We start from the raw sequence: 19808 nt of genomic DNA, 5'->3' as shown, positions 1-19808 counted from the left end.
AGTGAGATGCTCATTACATTAAAAACAATCTTTATTGTACTTCAGTCTGGAACGAACATCTACAAATTCAGGAGGTCATATTTTTGTAAACATTTGTTTTTCACAATAAACGGGAAATCATAATCAAGTTAAAAACGAAAGTATTCAGCACATGACAACTTGTTACACTTAAAACAAGTACAAGTCTGACTTCGCCTTGTTATCATAACACATCATACGTGCACAAACAGACGATGTACTAATAAAAAAAATCTGGATGAATGTCTATCACATTCAACAAGTACTGGTGAACCTTTTCTCTAGATGGGGCATACATAACATTTCATCAGTAACCTACACCAGTATTCTGAGGCATGATTTCTATCCATTGAGTTTAATCCACGAATAGCCTTACTCTGTGTCCGGGAAACCAGCCATTAATATCGGAGACCCTACCCTGTAACATTCAACCCATTCTGGGTAGAGCATGAGCCCACAGTCCTGCCGCCTTTGCTAGAACTAGTCCGTGCCACTATCCTGTCCTCCTGAGGGTCCTGGTTTGAGTTTGTCTCTATAAAGTGTTGTGTGACGGAGGTATCACTACCTGTGGGGGAGTCTACAGTCTCATAGCCCTCGCTAAGCTGGTTCGTTATGGTCCTAAAGTGGCTACAGAGCTTGGAGTCTGTGCCTGTGGTGGAGGGAGATGGAGACGGTAGGGACTCTTGATCCTGCTCCGTATTGATGCCTGTCTCTGCCTCTGTGAAAGGGGAGGGGCCAGGAGCTGTTTCTGTCCTATCAAAGGGGCTGGTGTTGCCTGGTCCGTTGGCCTTGACCAATCCTGCCTCGCAGTCTTTGCTAAAGCCAGCCTCTGACTCTGGGTGGTGGTCCAGGGGGGCCGACCCAGGAACAGAGCTCTCTCTCAGGGTTAGCTGATGGCGGGTCTCCCGGAGCTGCTGCTGGAGGACCAGGATGGTGCTCTGCATGCCCTCCACCTCTTCATCCAGCTGGATGATGAAGTCGTTCAACTCTGTGTGGAGACCAGAGAGACAGACATCAATATTACAGCAGTGCACACATACCCAATTACCCATATCAAAAATATATGCATTCCCTGACAGCAGACTCTTTTATCCAAAGTGATGTACAAAGTGGCTAAATTATATTAGCATTGGAAGAATGACAGTAAATTATATTAGCATGGAAGACTGACAGCGCCACAACATATCAAGGCAGCTGTATAATGTACTGAATAACATGTTAATCAACTATGTACCACCAGGGCTCTAAAGTGCAACCTGGATATTTTGGGAAAACCAGTGCCACTAAATGTAAATCCTATTTTGTTTTTAAAATTCAATGCGTAACAATAATTTGCCGCAACACTCTTGTCTACACTGTTCAAACAAGACAGGCTGCCTCCCACGGCTGCTTGCTCCCAGTTCCCAGGCCACACACACACACACCAAGCCCCACCCTCTGCCTCGAAATCAGGCAGCACACAGTTCCTCAGTGCTTGTTTGTTTTCTCAGCATGTTGTCAATTCATGCACTCAACATATTCTTCCAAAACAAGAATAATGCTGCTTTTCACATTGCTGCTAAATAGGAATCATCAGGTTCTTTATTTTATTATTATTTTGTGAGTTAGTTCATTCTTTTTTATTTGCGAGTAAGTATAAAGATGCTGGCATGTGCCGAAAAGATGGTAATCTAAATGTTGACTGCAAAGTAGGCCTACCTGGCAGAACGAAATCATGATGATATGGATCAATCACAGGGCATTTGTTTTGCAAACTCTGCCATCACATATGGCCTTGTATAGTACAAAAACACTGCTAGCCAAACAATGGTCTCTTGCTAGGCACACAATTGAATTAACGGACAACTACACCCTGCAAATGTTTTTATTTTCACTTCATTGTCACCAGACCTCAAAAGCGGTCTCCTGATATGGTTTAAGCATTGTTGTGGAGTTAGAAAAACTACAAAAAAAAATAGGTTCTATTAACAAGGGCTTTTGTGAGTGAAAACTCAAACCTGGAAAAATACACCCAGGAGAACGGAATTGACCAAAAGATCAAATGGATTTCTGTATAGTGACGGTGTAAAATCGTTAACAAAAACACCCTTTGAGATTGTGCAAAGATGATTATTTTTCATTCCAAACAATTAATGTAAATATGATAGTCAAGTTCAAATGTAATTATTTGTGTATTGAGGGTAGGTCATTATAGGCTGTAGGCTACTTGCCCAGCCAACAAATTAAAGATAAAATGTAAATGATACATGCATTATCTGCTTTCCCAGAACAGTACTCTTTTCATTGCAGGTGTGCCACTTGCAAATGAACCTGAATGCCAAGCCCTGCAAGGGCATGCTAATTTAAAAGATATTCAAGATATTCATTATTAGCCTGGTTCTGGATGGAATGCAGGTCAATATCGCACGCAGTGAAGAATTGGTGCGACCCAATCATGTGCTGATGCAATCAACTGATAAAAATTGTGTGTAAAAAGTTAGAGCCCTGTGATAATTGCTAACTGGCTAACTAAATGCCATTTAGCTAAATGCACTAGCTAGGGCAAAGAAAACATGAACTCTAATGCAGGCTGCTACCAGTGGTGGTATAGTTCAGCTTGTTGTTTGTTCAACAGCATGTTCTGAATCAGATAGGCTACTCTAAATGCAACTTCTACCCAAATGTGATTCCCTGGGAAACACTGACAAACAATTTGGTTCCTACACCGTCTTAACCTGTTTTGGCTAGGGGGCAGCATTTTCACTTTTGGATGAAAAGCGTGCCCAGAGTAAACTGCCTCCTACTCAGTCCCAGATGCTAATATATGCATATTATTAGTAGTATTGGATAGAAAACACTCTGGTCAGTTTCTAAAACTGTTTGAATGATGTCTGTGAGTATAACATAATTCATATGACAGGCAAAAACCTGAGAAAAAAATCCAACCAGGAAGTGGGAAATCGGAGGTTGGCCGTTTTTCAACTCGGCCCCTATTGAAGATACAGTGGGATATTAGTTATGTTGCACTTCCTAAGGCTCCCACTAGATGTCAGCCGTCTTTAGAACGTTGTTTGATGCTTCTTCTATGAAGGGGGGCTGAATGAGAGGGGAATGAGTCAGAGGTCTGCCAGCAGCCACGAGCTCGTGACACACGGTCATGAGAAAGTTACCTCTCGTTCCATTGCTTTTCTACAGACAATGGAATTCTCAGGTTGGGACATTATTGAAGATTTATGATAGAAACATCCTAAAGATTGATTCTATACATCGTTTGATTCTGTACATCGTTTGATATGTTTCTACGACCAGTAATATAACTTTTTGGAATTTTCGTCCGACCTTTCCGCTGGACTTGCACGCGCGTTCTGATTTGTTTACCAACCGCCCTAACAAAAGGAGGTAATTGGACATAAATGATGAACTTTGTCGAACAAACCAAACATTTCTTGTGGAACTGGGATTCCTGGGAGCGCATTCTGATGAAGATCATCAAAGGTAAGTGAATATTTATAATGCCATTTCTGACTAATGTTGACTCCAACATGGTGGATATCTTTTTGGCTTGATTTGTCGTCTGAGCTCCGTACTAAGATTATGCTTTTTCCGTAAAGTTTTTTTGAAATCTGAAACAGCGGTTGCATTAAGGAGAAGTTTATCTAAAGTTCCATGTATAATAGTTGTATCTATTATCAATGTTTATTATGAGTATTTCTGTGAATTGATGTGGCTCTCTGCAAAATCACTGCATGTTTTGTAACTACTGAACATAACACGCCAATGTAAAATTTGATTTTTGGATATAAATATTCACTTTATCGAACAAAACATATATGTATTGTGTAACATCAAAGTCCTATGAGTGTCATCTGATGAAGATCATCAAAGGTTAGTGATGAATTTTATCTATATTTCTGCTTTTGTGACAACTCTCTTTGGCTGGAAAAATGGCTGTGTATTTCTGTGACTTGGTGGTGACCTAACATAATCGCTTGTGGTGCTTTCGCTGTAAAGTCTTTTTGAAATCAGACACTGTGGCTGGATCAACGAGAATTGTATCTTTAAAATGGTGCCTAATACTTGTATGTTTGAGAAATTTGATTTCTGAGATTTCTGTTGATTGAATTTGGCGCCCTGCAATTTCATTGGCTGTTGGCGAGGGGTTCCGTTCCCAGACAGGTTTTAACTCCTATCTGGCTTTTTTATTTTTTTTATTTGTTGTAATTCCAAACACCAACCACAGAATTAGAATAGATCATTCTATTTCTATGATTCCAACAGTTCACCCAGGTGTTTTGCTCTACAAGTCAAAACACAACAGTTGGTTGAAAATCACATTTCTTTTTGCGCAGCCCAACTAACAACCTGGTAACTTTACCAGTATTTGCAAACAGTTGGTGGAACAGAAAGAAAAAGTGCTTTAAAAGTAAGGATTCATAAAGGCTATATCTCAATCTACTAAAACTGATTTTTCTTGTGCTCCTAAAATTTGCTGTGGTGGTGCTCCTAACTCAAAGATAGGAGCACCAGTGCTACCAATGATTTATTTTAATTTAGAGCCCTGTGTACCACACAGAAATAGTGAAATAGCTAAGGATATAGAGAGACTACAGTACTCACCATCCTGGCTGCTCTTGAGCTCCTCGCTGTACTTCTTCTGCAGGGCCAGCTCTGCTTCCAGCTGGGCAATACGACCCTGAGAGATCTGTCTGCCCAGCTCCTGGTTCTCCTGGATCAACATCCTGCACTTAGCCATCAACTTCTTTCCGGTCTGGCTGCAGAGGAAACAGGGGTTAACGTCAACATGATGGACTATACATACAACTATACATGACAACAAAAGACAGTCCCAGCAGCCCTAATGCTAAGTCCCTGAAATATATCATTGTGGGTTATTTAAGATACCAACTCATACAGCAAACAAGTACTATCTGCATTAGCGTGATGGCAACCAAGATTCAAGGCAATGTGATCCTATATCATATAATACAATATACATTTTGCCCATTTGACTTACCAAATGCTTACACTGCTACATGAACTAGTTAATTGCCCCAAAAAAGTTCAACATTTCAGTGAAATCATTTAAACACATACATCTGAACTAGACCTTGGTAATACAGGCCTGCTTTTAACAGTGCTGTCAAAACATTGCACAATTCAACTGAACAGAAAAGGTCTGGATTATTGAGCGATTAATAAAATGAAACAGTCATACCTGGGTATCGTTCATATTACTGAAAAAGGTGTTCAAGATGACTCCTTGAAGCAAGCCCAGGATCACTATAACAAATGTCTTTAGTGTTTAACAGTCTCTGGACTGGGCCTTGTGCAAGTTCCTCCATTTTCAACTCTTTAATTTAAATCAATATCTATACTCTATGTGGAATGGGGTAACGTTAGTTTAAGTTAACATTTATTGGAGAAAGCATGTAGTAAGTAAGGAGACAAGTTGTGTGATCTAGGCCTAAGCCATTCACACTGAAATGTTCAGATCAAACCAAACAAAGTATAGCAATGTTCCTAGCGGGAGAGGGTTTGGAGGTTGAGTGTCAGTGACCATCTCTTCTGAGCAGTCCCGATTCCTTCAAGCCCCTTAACAGGGTCACTCAGAGCTGAAACCAGTTCACCTGACAAAGAGTTTATGACATATGCAGGAGGAGTAGTGGGGCTGATCTGATCTGTCTCTCTTTCCTTTTTAAAAAGTCACAGTCATGTTTGAGCGTATTGCATTTTCCTGCCTTCCTTTCCCTCCATTTTGCATTCTTGCAGAAGAGAGTCAGTTGTCTGGCTGGCACAGTCTTTGGCTGGAGGATCGAGGGTTATTTTGGTTTGGTTTACCTATCAGGTGTAAATTTCCAGGCACTTAGTTCATTTTGGGCTTGCTCCAATTTGTCTTTGTTCTCTTCCAGTTCGCTCTTCATCTTAAGGAAAAACAAGTAGACCGCAGGGTCCACCATGGTAGATCTCAGCTGGGCCACATTGGGTTGCTGGGCTTGCTTCAGGTACTGGATCTGGGTCTGAAAAGAGGTGAAAATAATAAATTTGTCAACCATGTGTAACCAGAGCACTCAGGTCCCAAAAAAGAGCAACAGTAGGTACAGTAAATCAAGTTTCCCCATTACAATATGTCCCTGACATATGTTACTTACCAACACTTTGTCTTGATTTGTGACAATTTTCACATTTTCACACAGGGTTTGGAAAACTCAAACCAATGGACTTCAGACACAGAACACCACATGACCATACTCACTGTGCATTCTTGCATCTCCTGCTCCTTTGTGGCCAACCTCATAACAAGGATGTTCTCTCTCCTGGCAGCCTCTTGTTGCTGCTGCTTCAGTTTCTCCTCAGACTCCCTCAGGCCCATCACATCATTTGCTGAGGAGTCAAAACAGGATACATTTCAGTTGCTTTTGCAGACCTTTGAAGAGACTATTTGTTCAATGGGCATTAATGCATGTTAACATTTAAGAGTCCAGCGTTACTTACAATTCAATTCAGAGTATTTTGTCTCAAGTATCTGCACATAAGCATCCTCCTGCTTCCACCTGAAAGAATATTAAACTATTCATAAAAGGTGCATATGAAGAAAAGTAACCTTGCAGACTTGCACACTAGCAAAGTTAGCTAATTTATAGCAATACCTTTCACAGAGCTCCTCTCTGGTCAAAGTCTTCAGATCACCTTCACTGAGGCGAACCTTGATAGGCAAATGGGATAATAGATCAGTATTAATACTGAGACTTTTGACTCTGGTCTTGACCAGGTAGTCACTTGAGGCAAAAGCCAGCTTGAGAAAGATTAATGTCTGGGCAACGTTACTTCTTGAACTCACCTTTTTAGGTAAAGGTTCCTCAGTCATTCTGGCCTTGGGGATACCTTGAAATTATATATAAATCAGAGCTTGATCATTATATTAGTTTAGTTAGCTAGCGTTATTTATAATTACGTGTTGTAGCACTAGCAGCTTCTAGCTAGCGACCTAGTTAGCTCTCTAAAATGTTGCTAGCTGGCCTAACGTTAGCCCACATAATAGCTAGTAGTTAGCAGATATTTATCAAATATAGGGAACTATTGTATAATATAGCTAGTTAACTACATACTAATGTTGGTAAACGAGCTCATTTCACTTCAATATTGCTAGGTCGGTAGCTTCTAGCTCTGGTCTATGCGCATGCGTTTGATCTGCACTACGACGCATGCACATGGACCAGAGCTAATTTTGCTGTAAACAAAGTAGTTCATGTTTCGGATAAATTACAGCTTTACTTTGGCGAGTAACGAGAGTATATTGAAGACAGTCATTTATCAAAAACGGATTATATGCAGCGTGTTGAAGAAAGCTCAAGCCGCACGTAACGCCCTGGAACAGAGCTAGGTAGCTTTTTGCTAACTAGCTGGTTGAGCAAGCTCAGCTACTATACCTAATATCTGGTAATATACTCACCTGTACGCTTGAAAGGTGAACTTGGTCAGTTGGGCAAATTATGCATTAACAGTTTAGTTGTCTATCTTGGTATATTTTTTAGAGACTTAGGTTTCTGGCTCCATGTTGTCGCCGCAAAGTGATGAAAGACAGGAAAGGAAACGCACGTGCACGAGGAGTGAAAGCGTCACAACAACTTGTGGGATTGTGCGCGTGTCCGAGGCTAAGGGACGTCTTCTTTTTCATTTTCATTTTCGAGGAGGGTGAACCGTGGTTGACATCTAATAAATGTTGCATTACCGCCACCTATTAGACTGGAGTAGAACTCCCGTATACTTTGCTCTAGGGCTAGGCCCCCTTTTTCTCAATTTCTGCCTGAATGACGTGCCCAAAGTAAACTGCCTGTTGCTCATGCCCTGAAGCCAGGATATGCATATAATTGGTACAATTGGAAAGAAAACACTTTGCATTTTGTAGAAATTTTAAAATCATTTGGGAGATTATAACATAATAGATATGGTAGGAGAAAATCCAAAGAAAAACCAACCAGATGTTATTTTTTGAGAGAGACCACCCTCTTAGAAAGGGAAGTAAAAGGTCATATTGATAATTAGCTCCCTGGATTCCTATGGCTTCCACCGGGTGTCAGCAGTCTATGTTCAAGGTTACAAATGAGAAATATCAGTTTTAGGACAGGGACAGTCTTGGAAATTTGTGTTTGCGCGTCACGAAGACAGGACGCACCTGCTAAAATCGATTTCCTATTGAACATACTTCTTTCCGTAAGAAATATTATAATTTGATTACATTTTAGGGTATCTGAGGAGTAGATAGAAACGTATTTTGACTTGTTGAAAAAAAGTTTAGGGGTAGATTTTCGGATTCCTTTCTCTGCATGTTGAATGAGTGGATTACTCAAATCGATGGCGCCAATTAAACATACCTTTTTGGATATAAAGAAGGATTTTATCTAACAGAATGACACTACATGTTATAGCTGGGACCCTTTGGATGACAAACCAGAGGAGGATTTTCAAAAAGTAAGTGAATGTTTAATTGTTATTTGTGAATGTATGAAACCTGTGCCGGTGGAAAAATATTTTGATGTGGGGCGCCGTCCTCAAACAATCGCATGGCATGTTTTCACTGTAATAGCTACTGTAAATCGGTTAGTTAGATTATCAAGAATTTAAGCTTTCTGCCGATATAAGACTCTTATTTGTACCTAAATGTTTAATATCCAACATTTTTATGATTATTTATTTGAATTGCGTGCCCTCCAGTTTCACCGGAAGTTGTCCCCCTAGCAGGACGCCTAGCCCAAGCAGGTTTTAATAAATAAAAACAAGGAAATAAATTAACAAATACCCTACCATCTACACTCATTAAAAACCCACCACACTACTCCACTATTTAAATCTATCTACCCCAGGCCAACAGCCTGAAACGGACGAGACACCACCACTCAACACACCCTGTAACTCTTCTGACGTCAAGTCTCGAACACCCAAATACTTCTCTACAGCTGCCAGCACAACCTACATTTTTTTGTAACTTACGTTTCATCCCTGCAGTACAGTTGATAACCATTGCTATAAACACTAACAATCCAATCTTACTGAAGCATATATCACTTGTTGCCCTATCCCTCTGTACTGGCACAGCTCTACTAGTCACACCACTCCTCTCAGGATCCCTCCACCTTGACCCATCTTCCTCTACTTTCTTCACTGCCTCAGCATACGATAACTTCTGCACTACTCTAACCCTGTAAATCTCAACCTGCCTCTCTCCCACTGGACATTTCTGATCCCCAGCCCCATGGGCACACCTACCATTAACACATTTCCCCAATGCTACACATTCCTTTGTCTCATGCCATTCTGCACACGTCTCACATCTAGGAACCTCCCTCCTACACACTGCTGCCACATGCCCATAAGCTTGACACCTGTAACAACGTAATGTATTCGGCACAAAAGCTCATACGGGATAACATAGGATCACTTTGTCGGGAAAAGACTTAACATCTAAACTCAAAAGAACAGACAAAGACTCTTCTGTTTCACCACTCACGCCACCCTGTCTGCATCTCACCAAATGACGACTATCACAAACACCGGGAATCTTCCCCTTCAGTTGGTCAACTTTCACATTTACCGCTACCCCAGTAGTCACTCCTTTCAATGGCAACCTTTTCTTAAAAGCAAAACAATTCACACCTCTTGTCCCTATTCGTTTGAAGCGGAGCGCCTGCTCCCTCTGACCAGCGGAAACACAAACAATTATCACATCACCACTTCTGGTTACCTTCACCGATTCCACAGAACCCAATTCTGTTTCCACCCACCCTGAAACCACACTTTTTCCAAAATTGTCACTTCTACCGTCACAGACTCATCTTTATCCTGACCCTCTGTGCAAGCCTCAGGCTCCGAGAACTTCATCACACCAACCACCTCCGATAATTCGCCCTCACTCACTTCCATTTCTCCTCCTGTCTTCGATTCGCTGTACAGCTCACTCTGCTTACAATTTCTACCATTCTTCTTTAACAAACAAATCTCCCCTTTTCCCGCCATTCTTAACTCATTCAAGCTCACCCTCATCCTCCCTCTCTCTATTCGACCTCCTCTGACTGTCCTTTTCCCTTAATTCCTCCTCTGTATTCAAAGTATACGTCTCCTTATTGTATTTTCCTTAACATACATCTCATTCTTGCCTTCCCAAGCGACGCCATTCCCCTTGCTACATGGTGAAACCCCCCCTACCATCTATGGCAAAACTAGCCAACTCACTTCTAGAGCTATGTTCTGCCCTTCCTTCGTTGTTATTGGTCAGACCGTTCAGACTCGGCCAGGGACATCTGCTGTTGTGGTACAGTAAATTCTGTGGTGACTGTGCTAGCGATAATGTAACAGTGTAATGTGCATTTAATGTAGGCTGTAGTTCAACAGTCGAGTACAGATGACATCACTTTACTCATTATCATATTCACAGTGTGATGACTGGTGAGACTCTTTGGAAGCTAGCGTGTGGTCCATATCAGGCCTAGTAATACCACAGATAAAAGTTACCAGTACCTTTGCTAATACCAATACACCGGTAATTGTTTCGCAGCTCGAGAGGCAAAATGTAGAATCGATTTGTATTAATTTCCCTCAAAGTTGTTAAAGGAACATCATGTTCCCTCATGTTACCAGTGTATTGGTAACCCTAACCCTAACCCTAACCCAACCCACACTGTAAATATGATAATGAGTAAAGGGTTAAGTCATGTCACCCTTACTAACACCAGGTATTAACATGACAATAGACCTTGTCTCTCTCTATCCCTCTCCAAGCCAGGTAGAAAACATGCACTCCTATTGACAATGCTTCTGCCTCTCTCTCTCTCTGCCTTTAATACGCCAGGTTAAAATCCCCAGGAGACTGTCAGGACGACAGGATGACACATTACACCCCAGTCATCAGATGGCATACCTACAAAGCCACTGGAGCACAAACATATCGCCAGCCATCACCTGTCTGTCTCACAGTCAAGAAAGGGCTTTGGACAGCGTGGGCTAACATGGATAAGATTGCATGGTTGGTATCAAGTCATTCTGTAGTCACCCTAGACGGCATTGCGAAAGGTGTCGTTTGTGAGGGCTCAATTGCAACCTCATGCATATTCATTGATGTAACGTAACCGTAAGTACTACTCGTCCCTGCTCTAACACAGTAATACACATAGTGAAGACGTTCAATATGAAAATTACAATGTCATTTTGGGCCAATTACGGTATTTGAAATGAAAGCTTTGACATGCTGTATAACTATATCTATATTTCTATTTCATTCAATTAACCACTGACCAAAGTACAGACCTATGTATTTGAACCATTAAATCATCCCTGTCTATGTCTGTGTTCATATAGACTCTGTGGTGGATAACGTTTATTCACACAGTGATGGAAATCATTTCATTCACATTCTTCAGAGAAGTGCAAGAAAGACGAGCATGAAGAGGACAAAACCCACGACAGAGGAGCTGGCTGGCATCATGAGCCTTCAGTGTCAACTCCTGCAGGCCAGAATGTCTCCTGGTGTCCTCCTTAACCACACATTAGAGAATAAGTTACAGGTAGGTCAGTAATCTGCTTGTGTGGTGACCCTGTTACTGGCCATGCAGGAGAGAGAGGGCCCGTTCCAAATGGCATCCCATAGTGCACTATATAGAGAATAAGGTGCCAATTGGGACGCAATAAGAGACTACATTTCAAATCTCCGAGGCTCTCAGTCCGAGGCCTGGTACTAAATCATGTAATTAAAGGCCCAGTCTCTCAACGAGGACTTGCGTGTTGATGTTAACGTGGGTATCACACAGTCACACACCACCTGTTTGTTATTGTTCTCCATTAGAATCCTCTGAAGAGCTTGGCAGAATTAGTTTCCCTTCCAAAGAGCTAGACGGAATGTGCGCACAGTCTGGTCTGCACACAATAAGTTTAGGTAAAGCAACAGGATAGAAAAGGCTATGGTAAAAGTATTTTAATGATACCCACCTAATAATAACGCATTGTGAGCAACATAAGACAGTGTTGTACTACTGTTTATACAGTCACACTCAATATTATACAACAAATCTTTGGTACTGTAGCTTTCAGTTGAAAGGGAGACCAGTACCAAATCGTTATGACTCGCATTACACGTGTATTGTAGATGCATTCTTTGTATGCAAACCTGAATCCATGTATTTTCTCTTGATGTAGGCGATACCTTCACATAATGAGGATGACACATGCAACACTGGCTGGAACCAAAGCCTAAATAATTGACAGACTTGTTTCATTGGATACAGGCAACGTTAGACGTTAGACGTATGGCTTACAGAGTGCATGTGTTATTGATGAGCTGGTGAGATGTACTTTAGTTTTCAGTGGAACTTGTATTGAACACTAGCTGCTAAAGTGTGTTTTAACTGAGTAATACAACTGTAATCAATGCTTTTTGCTCAATGCCTATTTTATTTATTGTGGAAGAAGAGCTCGGTCATTTACATAACAAGTCCTTGTTAGATGCACTGAAGATAGGAAACACTGTCACCACTGATAAATCCACCATAATTGAGAATTTCAATAAGCATTTTTCCACGGCTGGCCATGCTTTCCACCTGGCTACTCCTACCCCGGTCAACAGCACTGCACCCCCCACAGCAACTCGCCCAAGCCTTCCCCATTTCTCCTTCTCCCAAATCCATTCAGCTGATGTTCTGAAAGAGCTTCAAAATCTGGACCCCTACAAATCAACCGGGCTAGACAATCTGGACCCTTTCTTTCTAAAATTATCTGCCGAAATTGTTGCCACCCCTATTACTAGCCTGTTCAACCTCTCTTTCGTGTCGTCTGAGATTCCCAAAGATTGGAAAGCAGCTGCGGTCATCCCCCTCTTCAAAGGGGGGGGGGACACTCTTGACCCAAACTGTTACAGACCTATATGTATCCTACCATGCCTTTCTAAGGTCTTCGAAAGCCAAGTCAACAAACAGATTACCGACCATTTCGAATCTCACCATACCTTCTCTGCTATGCAATCTGATTTCAGAGCTGGTCATGGGTGCACCTCAGCTACGCTCAAAGTCCTAAACGATATCTTAACCGCCATCGATAAGAAACATTACTGTGCAGCCGTATTCATTGATCTGGCCAAGGCTTTTGACTCTGTCAATCACCACATCCTCATCGGCAGACTCGACAGCCTTGGTTTCTCAAATGATTTCCTCGCCTGGTTCACCAACTACTTCTCTGATAGAGTTCGGTGTGTCAAATCGGACGGTCTGCTGTCTGGACCTCTGGCAGTCTCTATGGGGGTGCCACAGGGTTCAATTCTTGGACTGACTCTCTTCTCTGTATACATCAATGATGTCGCTCTTGCTGCTGGTGAGTCTCTGATCCACCTCTACGCAAACGACACCATTCTGTATACTTCTGGCCCTTCTTTGGACACTGTGTTAACAACCCTCCAGGCAAGCTTCAATGCCATACAACTCTCCTTCCGTGGCCTCCAATTGCTCTTAAATACAAGTAAAACTAAATGCATGCTCTTCAACTGATCGCTACCTGCACCTGCCCGCCTGTCCAACATCACAACTCTGGACGGCTCTGACTTAGAATACGTGGACAACTACAAATACTTAGGTGTCTGGTTAGACTGTAAACACTCCTTCCAGACCCATATCAAACATCTCCAATCCAAAGTTAAATCTAGAATCGGCTTCCTTTTTCGCAACAAAGCATCCTTCACTCATGCTGCCAAACATACCCTTGTAAAACTGACCATCCTACCAATCCTCGACTTCGGCGATGTCATTTACAAAATAGCCTCCAATACCCTACTCAACAAATTGGATGCAGTCTATCACAGTGCAATCCGTTTTGTCACCAAAGCCCCATATGCTACCCACCATTGCGACCTGTACGCTCTCGTTGGCTGGCCCTCGCTTCATACTCGTTGCCAAACCCACTGGCTCCATGTCATCTACAAGACCCTGCTAGGTAAAGTCCCCCCTTATTTCAGCTCGCTGGTCACCATAGCATCTCCCACCTGTAGCACACGCTCCAGCAGGTATATCTCTCTAGTCACCCCCAAAACCAATTCTTTCTTTGGCCGCCTCTCCTTCCAGTTCTCTGCTGCCAATGATTGGAACAAACTACAAAAATCTCTGAAACTGGAAACATTTATCTCCCTCACTAGCTTTAAGCACCAACTGTCAGAGCAGCTCAAAGATTACTGCACCTGTACATAGCCCACCTATAATTTAACCCAAACAACTACCTCTTTCCCTACTGTATTTTATTTATTTATTTATTTTGCTCCTTTGCACCCCATAATTTTTATTTCTACTTTGCACATTCTTCCACTGCAAATCTATCATTCTAGTGTTTTACTTGCTATTTTGTATTTACTTTGGTCTTTTTTTTGCCTTTACCTCCCTTATCTCACGTCATTTGCTCACATCGTATATAGACTTGTTTATACTGTATTATTGACTGTATGTTTGTTTTACTCCATATGTAACTGTGTCGTTGTTTGTGTCGAACTGCTTTGCTTTATCTTGGCCAGGTCGCAATTGTAAATGAGAACTTGTTCTCAACTTGCCTACCTGGTTAAATAAAGGTGAAAAAAATGAAAAAATTATCATGTTCGATGTAGGTAGTTTTCCCACCACATTCCTCCTTAGAAATGTGTGATTGATCACTTGAAACATGTAGTCAGAAACCTTGAAAGTTAAAACAATGTTTAAACCCAGATAAACGCAATAACACAAGATGTCTACCAAGAAATGTACACTGAGCTGGGCTCCCCACCGGAGCAGCACCCCATGAATGATTTAAGGAAGAGGCTTCTTCTTCCTGCAACATTGAGAAACTCTGACTTTTTGTTTGTTAGAACGAAAATCTATTGAAATGTATTGATTAGCTTCCTGTTGTCCCGTACATACGCACACACATGGCCTCACAACTATTAGCGCATGTCTTTGTTTGCCTACAAAGAATCTGGATTATTGTTATGCAAATTGAGTCTTTTGCCCAGGTTAAGCCTAATTCTGTTCATACCTTTTCGGCCAACCCACATTTAGTCACAATTCCCAAAGCTACTTTTAGTTCCTTTTCCAATGTCAGACACATGGCATTACCATAATTTCTTACATTACTAGACACATTGGATTCCTCGAATGTGCTGTATGGTGTTTGCATATCTGAACTTTATTGTCTTCTAAAAAAGTTGCAGTAACTTGGTAGAACAAGTCTTGTTGGCTTGTCTGGCTTGGCACACTCCGTTTGCGATGACGTCTCTCTCTCTCACCAACCTATTTAGTTGTAGTTACCTGTCTGTCTCGGGTTCAACATTCATACACTATTCATTGACATATCACATCACTCCAGCCCAACTCCTGCCCTGGACAAACCATGTTCTTTTTAGCTCAACTTCACTTTTGTGACATTTCTGTTTCTGCAGTGTAAATGTTTATAATGGCTATATAGGATAACTATTTTGTTGCCCTCAGAGTTTGGTTTGTTTCTTTCACCAGGAACCATTGGGAGTTGGTTTGAAGAACAGGAGAGGGTGCCCTTTTCTTGTATGGTATGTATGAACATCATTATATACATTTTCCCATAGAATTCATGGATAGCAATGCTGTTGTGTATAACATAGTCACAGCTTAATTTAAAGCATCAGCTTACCCCCCCCCCCCCCCCCACTTATTTTTACAGGCCCCCTCTTGACAGAGGAGAGGAACATTTTTTTTGCGTTAATTTCCTGCAATTCTACACATTTTGACATGGGGCGTAGAGAATATAGTTTTGCAGCTTTTAAACAAGTATGCTGCAATTCTACACATTTTGACATGGGGCGTAGAGAATATAGTTTAGCAACTTTTAAACAAGTATGCTGCAATTCTACACATTTTGACATGGGGCGTAGAGAATATAGTTTAGCAACTTTTAAACAAGTATGCTGCAATTCTACACATTTTGACATGGGGCGTAGAGAACATAGTTTAGCCGTTTTTAAACAAGTATGCTTTAATTCTACACATTTTGATATGGGGTGTAGAGAACATGGTTTAGCAACTTTAGAACAAATTTCATGTCATACTCATTTTGCTGAATTAAATCAAAGTTTATTGCTTGCGGACACAGATTTGCAGATGTTATTGCAGGTGCAGTGAAACGCTTGTGTTTCTAGCTCCAACAGTGCAGTAATACCTAGCAATACACACATAGTCCCCCCCCCCCCGCAAAATTATAATCATGAAATATCACAACGAGCCATGGGGTGAAGATAAATGTTTGCTGTTTTTAATGTGATATCTGAGTGAGAGTGTCTAAAAAATATATATCAATGGGGGCCCCCCTGTTCAGTAACTTGACCATGATTACTACAAGTTAGTTGGCTTACTAAACTAATTTACCAATCTAAAATGTTTTAGCTGACATGGGCTAACTGAGTGACTGTCAGTGAGTGACATAACAAGAGAAAAACTGCTGCAGCATACACAAGGTTCATAACCTTGACCATCCCTGTTCTGAATAAAGCAATTGACCATAGCCCTACTGAGACCATGCAATACAGAATCCCTGAAACAAAATATGTAAATTGATGTAGATCACCTGAAAACAGGTCAACGCAAACTGAATAGAGATCTGTCATGAAATCAATCATGAAATAATTCCACCCAAATCCTACTGTATGTGTTTCTTTTGTAATACTTTTTTAGGTTACTTGCAGTTCGTTAAGTTTGCTATTATAGATCCTGAAAGCTACTTCGATATTATAACAAATATATTTGACCAAAGAAAAGCCAGCTACAGTATACACCAGAGAGAAAAGCCCATTGCGAAGAGATCTGTTGGATTCATCATTTACCATTCAAATCTTACATTACAATACATGCCTTTAAAGGTGTTTGATGTACAATAATAATTATTGTGAGCTTTATTTCCCACAAAGCATAGGAAATGTATCCCTGGTTTATTGATGTACAGTGCCTTCAGAAAGTATTCATGCCTTTCAGCAATAGCCTAAAACACAAGGCCAAATATACACTTGAGTTGCTTACCAAGACGGCATTGAATGTTCCTGAGTGGCCTAGTTACAGTTTTTACTTAAATCGGAAAATCATGACAAGACTTGAAAATGGCTGTCCTAGCAATGATCATCAACAAACTTGACTGAGCTTGAAAAATACAATTGTTTCAAAAAAGTCCAGGTGTGCAAAACTCTTAGAGACCTACCCAGAAAGACCCACAGCTTTCATTGCTGCCAAAGGTGTTTCTAACATGTTATTGATTGACACATGGGGTGTGAATACTTATGTAAATCAGCTATTTCTGTATTTCATTTTCAATACATTTGAAAACATTTCTAAAAACATGTTTTCACTTTTTCATTATGTGTGTGTGCAGCTGGGTGAGAGGTGGGGGGGGGGGGTGACAATTTATTTAAACTCCTCATCAGAGCCAGAAGAGGGTGTGGTGGTAGAGTGGAAACTAGGCTACCCGCCTTAAGAAATACACTGGTTTAGAGCTCTGGTCAAAAGTAGTGCACTATATAGGAAATTGGTTGCCATTTGTGATGCATCCACTGACTGTTATACTGTGCCATAAGAGGAGACTGATGTGTGCCTGAAATGGCACCCTATTTCCTACATATGGCACTTGGGTCCTGGTCAAAAGTACTGCACTATATAGGGATCCTAAAAGCTCAAATCAATCAAATCCACAGTGCAGTATGTGTTGATTTATTAATTAAAAAACATGGTCTATGTCACAATCAAGGACCTCCCACAAAATTACCTGAATTCTATTTAGTTCACAGAGCTAGAAAAGGACTCTTTTGAATCATGAAGAAATCACGTGGCCATAAGTCAGACCACGGAAAAGGAGGAAGAGGTACAGTATACTACAACACACACACATACACACAAACACACATATATACACACACACACAGACACACACATACACACACACACACATATACACACACAGACACACACATACGCACACACACATACACACACATACACATAAAAACACACATATACACACACATATAAACACACACACACACACACACACACACACACACACACACACACACACACACACACACACACACACACACACACATATGCACACACACACACACACACACACACACAGCCACACACACACACATATACACATACATACACACACACATACACACACACATATACACACACATATGCATACACACAGACACACACACACACATATACACACATGTACACACACATTCATGCACGCATACACACACACGCACACACACAGACACACATACACACACACACATGTACACATGTACACACACACACATGTACACACACACACACACACACACACACACACACACACACACACACACACACACACACCACCACCACCCACCCCAATTGTTTCTTGTAAAAAAAGAAAAAAAGGGAAAAGTATAGATGAAAATGTTTAACATATCCTATGATAAATTGTAAATAGTAACATTAAACTTAAATTCAAACAAAAATAAAAACAATACAAAAAGTGACAGAAACAACCTAAAAGGGTGGTTGTCAAGCTTAGCTATCATCATCCTGTCAGGCTGTTCTGACAGGTGTGGCCTCCTTGACTGTGATTGTCCAGGCGATGAGGCAGCCATCTTGGAGACAGAGGACCTGGACTTCATGGGAGGGATGGGAGGGGGAGGGGGTCCTGACCCCGACACCATCTCCCTGGCCTCAGTCACAGCCGTCACCACTAATGTCTCCAACAAGAGGTAAGCACAGAGCACAGTTCTATGTTGCTTGTGGTTTGCCATTCATTTTACAAATAAAATACAATTCTATAGAGTTAGATAACATAGAAGCAAACTCTGAGTTTTGGATTGAAGACTAATGATTCAATTACATTGTTTACAATGTAGTATCTTGTAGTTTACAGAATTCTGAAATGTAAGTCTGCATTGTTTTAATCACACTGAAACATGTTTCTAACATGTCTATAACATTAGATCAAAACCAGACATTAAGATGGAACCTAGTGCCGGGAGACCAATGGATTTCCAAGTAAATTTAAATATATGTTCAATGAATCAAGGAATAATTAGCATCTAAAAAAATTGCTAAAATAAAGAGTCTTTATACATGATAACCCTATTTTACCAGGTTAGTGTTACCGTCATAGAGGCCAGGCAGCTAGTAGGGCTGAACATGGATCCAGTGGTCTGTGTGGAGATCGGAGACGATAAGAAGTACACTCAGATGAAGGAGTCGACAAACTGCCCATACTACAATGAGGTAACCAATCTGCCCTGGAATGATGAGTTTGATGATAAGGAGGAGGAGGTTGATGAGGAGAATGATGATGATGATAACAAGGTCTAAAGCGTTGTAATGACATGTATGGTCATCAATAAAGCTTCATGTATAATTTCAATAAAGTTACACATTTTAAAAGAAAACTTCATGACACTGATACATTTATTTTACGTCACATTTCTCTTTTAGTATTTTGTCTTTGACTTCCACGTCCCACCTGATGTTATGTTTGACAAGATCCTGAAGCTGTCGGTGAGTAGCTTTACCACAATACAAACAAACAGTTCTGAAATAATTACCCTCCCTATCTAAATGAACGGAGAGCAATGAGCAATGATTTGATTTGATTTGAATTGAGTAAGAAAGTGGTCAGATGAAGCAGATGCTAAGCTACAGGACTGTTTTGTAAGCACACACTGGAATACCTTCCGGGATTCTTCCGATGTATTGAGGAGTACACCACATCAGTCACTGGCTTCATCAATAAGTGCATCGATGATG

General features: G+C 41.0%; 2 protein-coding genes across 2 annotated transcripts in view; one reads left to right on the top strand and one right to left on the bottom strand.

The window, feature by feature from the left end:
* Positions 1-13: 13 nt before the first annotated feature.
* On the bottom strand, positions 14-7626 carry LOC115145932 (pre-mRNA-splicing regulator WTAP-like). Its single transcript, XM_029687604.2, has 8 exons — positions 7448-7626; positions 6836-6879; positions 6645-6700; positions 6490-6548; positions 6251-6378; positions 5836-6014; positions 4615-4769; positions 14-1006 (listed from the first exon to the last, which is right to left on the bottom strand). Exons 2-8 carry the CDS (start codon positions 6860-6862, stop codon positions 432-434), a joined length of 1179 nt encoding a protein of 392 aa, XP_029543464.1. The 5' UTR covers positions 6863-6879; positions 7448-7626; the 3' UTR covers positions 14-431.
* A 7736-nt stretch (positions 7627-15362) lies between these two features.
* The window catches only part of LOC115145933 (otoferlin-like), a 36550-nt gene continuing 32104 nt past the window's right edge, over positions 15363-19808 (top strand). Inside the window, exons 1-6 of the mRNA XM_029687605.2 lie at positions 15363-15553; positions 17785-17865; positions 18634-18766; positions 19001-19055; positions 19155-19286; positions 19497-19559. Of these exons, the coding sequence (XP_029543465.1) occupies positions 17817-17865; positions 18634-18766; positions 19001-19055; positions 19155-19286; positions 19497-19559 (432 nt within the window). The 5' untranslated portion in view covers positions 15363-15553; positions 17785-17816. The remainder of the gene's footprint in view (positions 15554-17784; positions 17866-18633; positions 18767-19000; positions 19056-19154; positions 19287-19496; positions 19560-19808) is intronic.

The sequence above is a fragment of the Oncorhynchus nerka genome, linkage group LG18 (genome assembly GCF_034236695.1).
Source record: "Oncorhynchus nerka isolate Pitt River linkage group LG18, Oner_Uvic_2.0, whole genome shotgun sequence".
NCBI classification, from domain to species: domain Eukaryota; kingdom Metazoa; phylum Chordata; class Actinopteri; order Salmoniformes; family Salmonidae; genus Oncorhynchus; species Oncorhynchus nerka.
The sequence above is the reverse complement of the archived record's forward strand: the minus strand, read 5'-3'. Positions and strand labels throughout refer to the sequence as shown.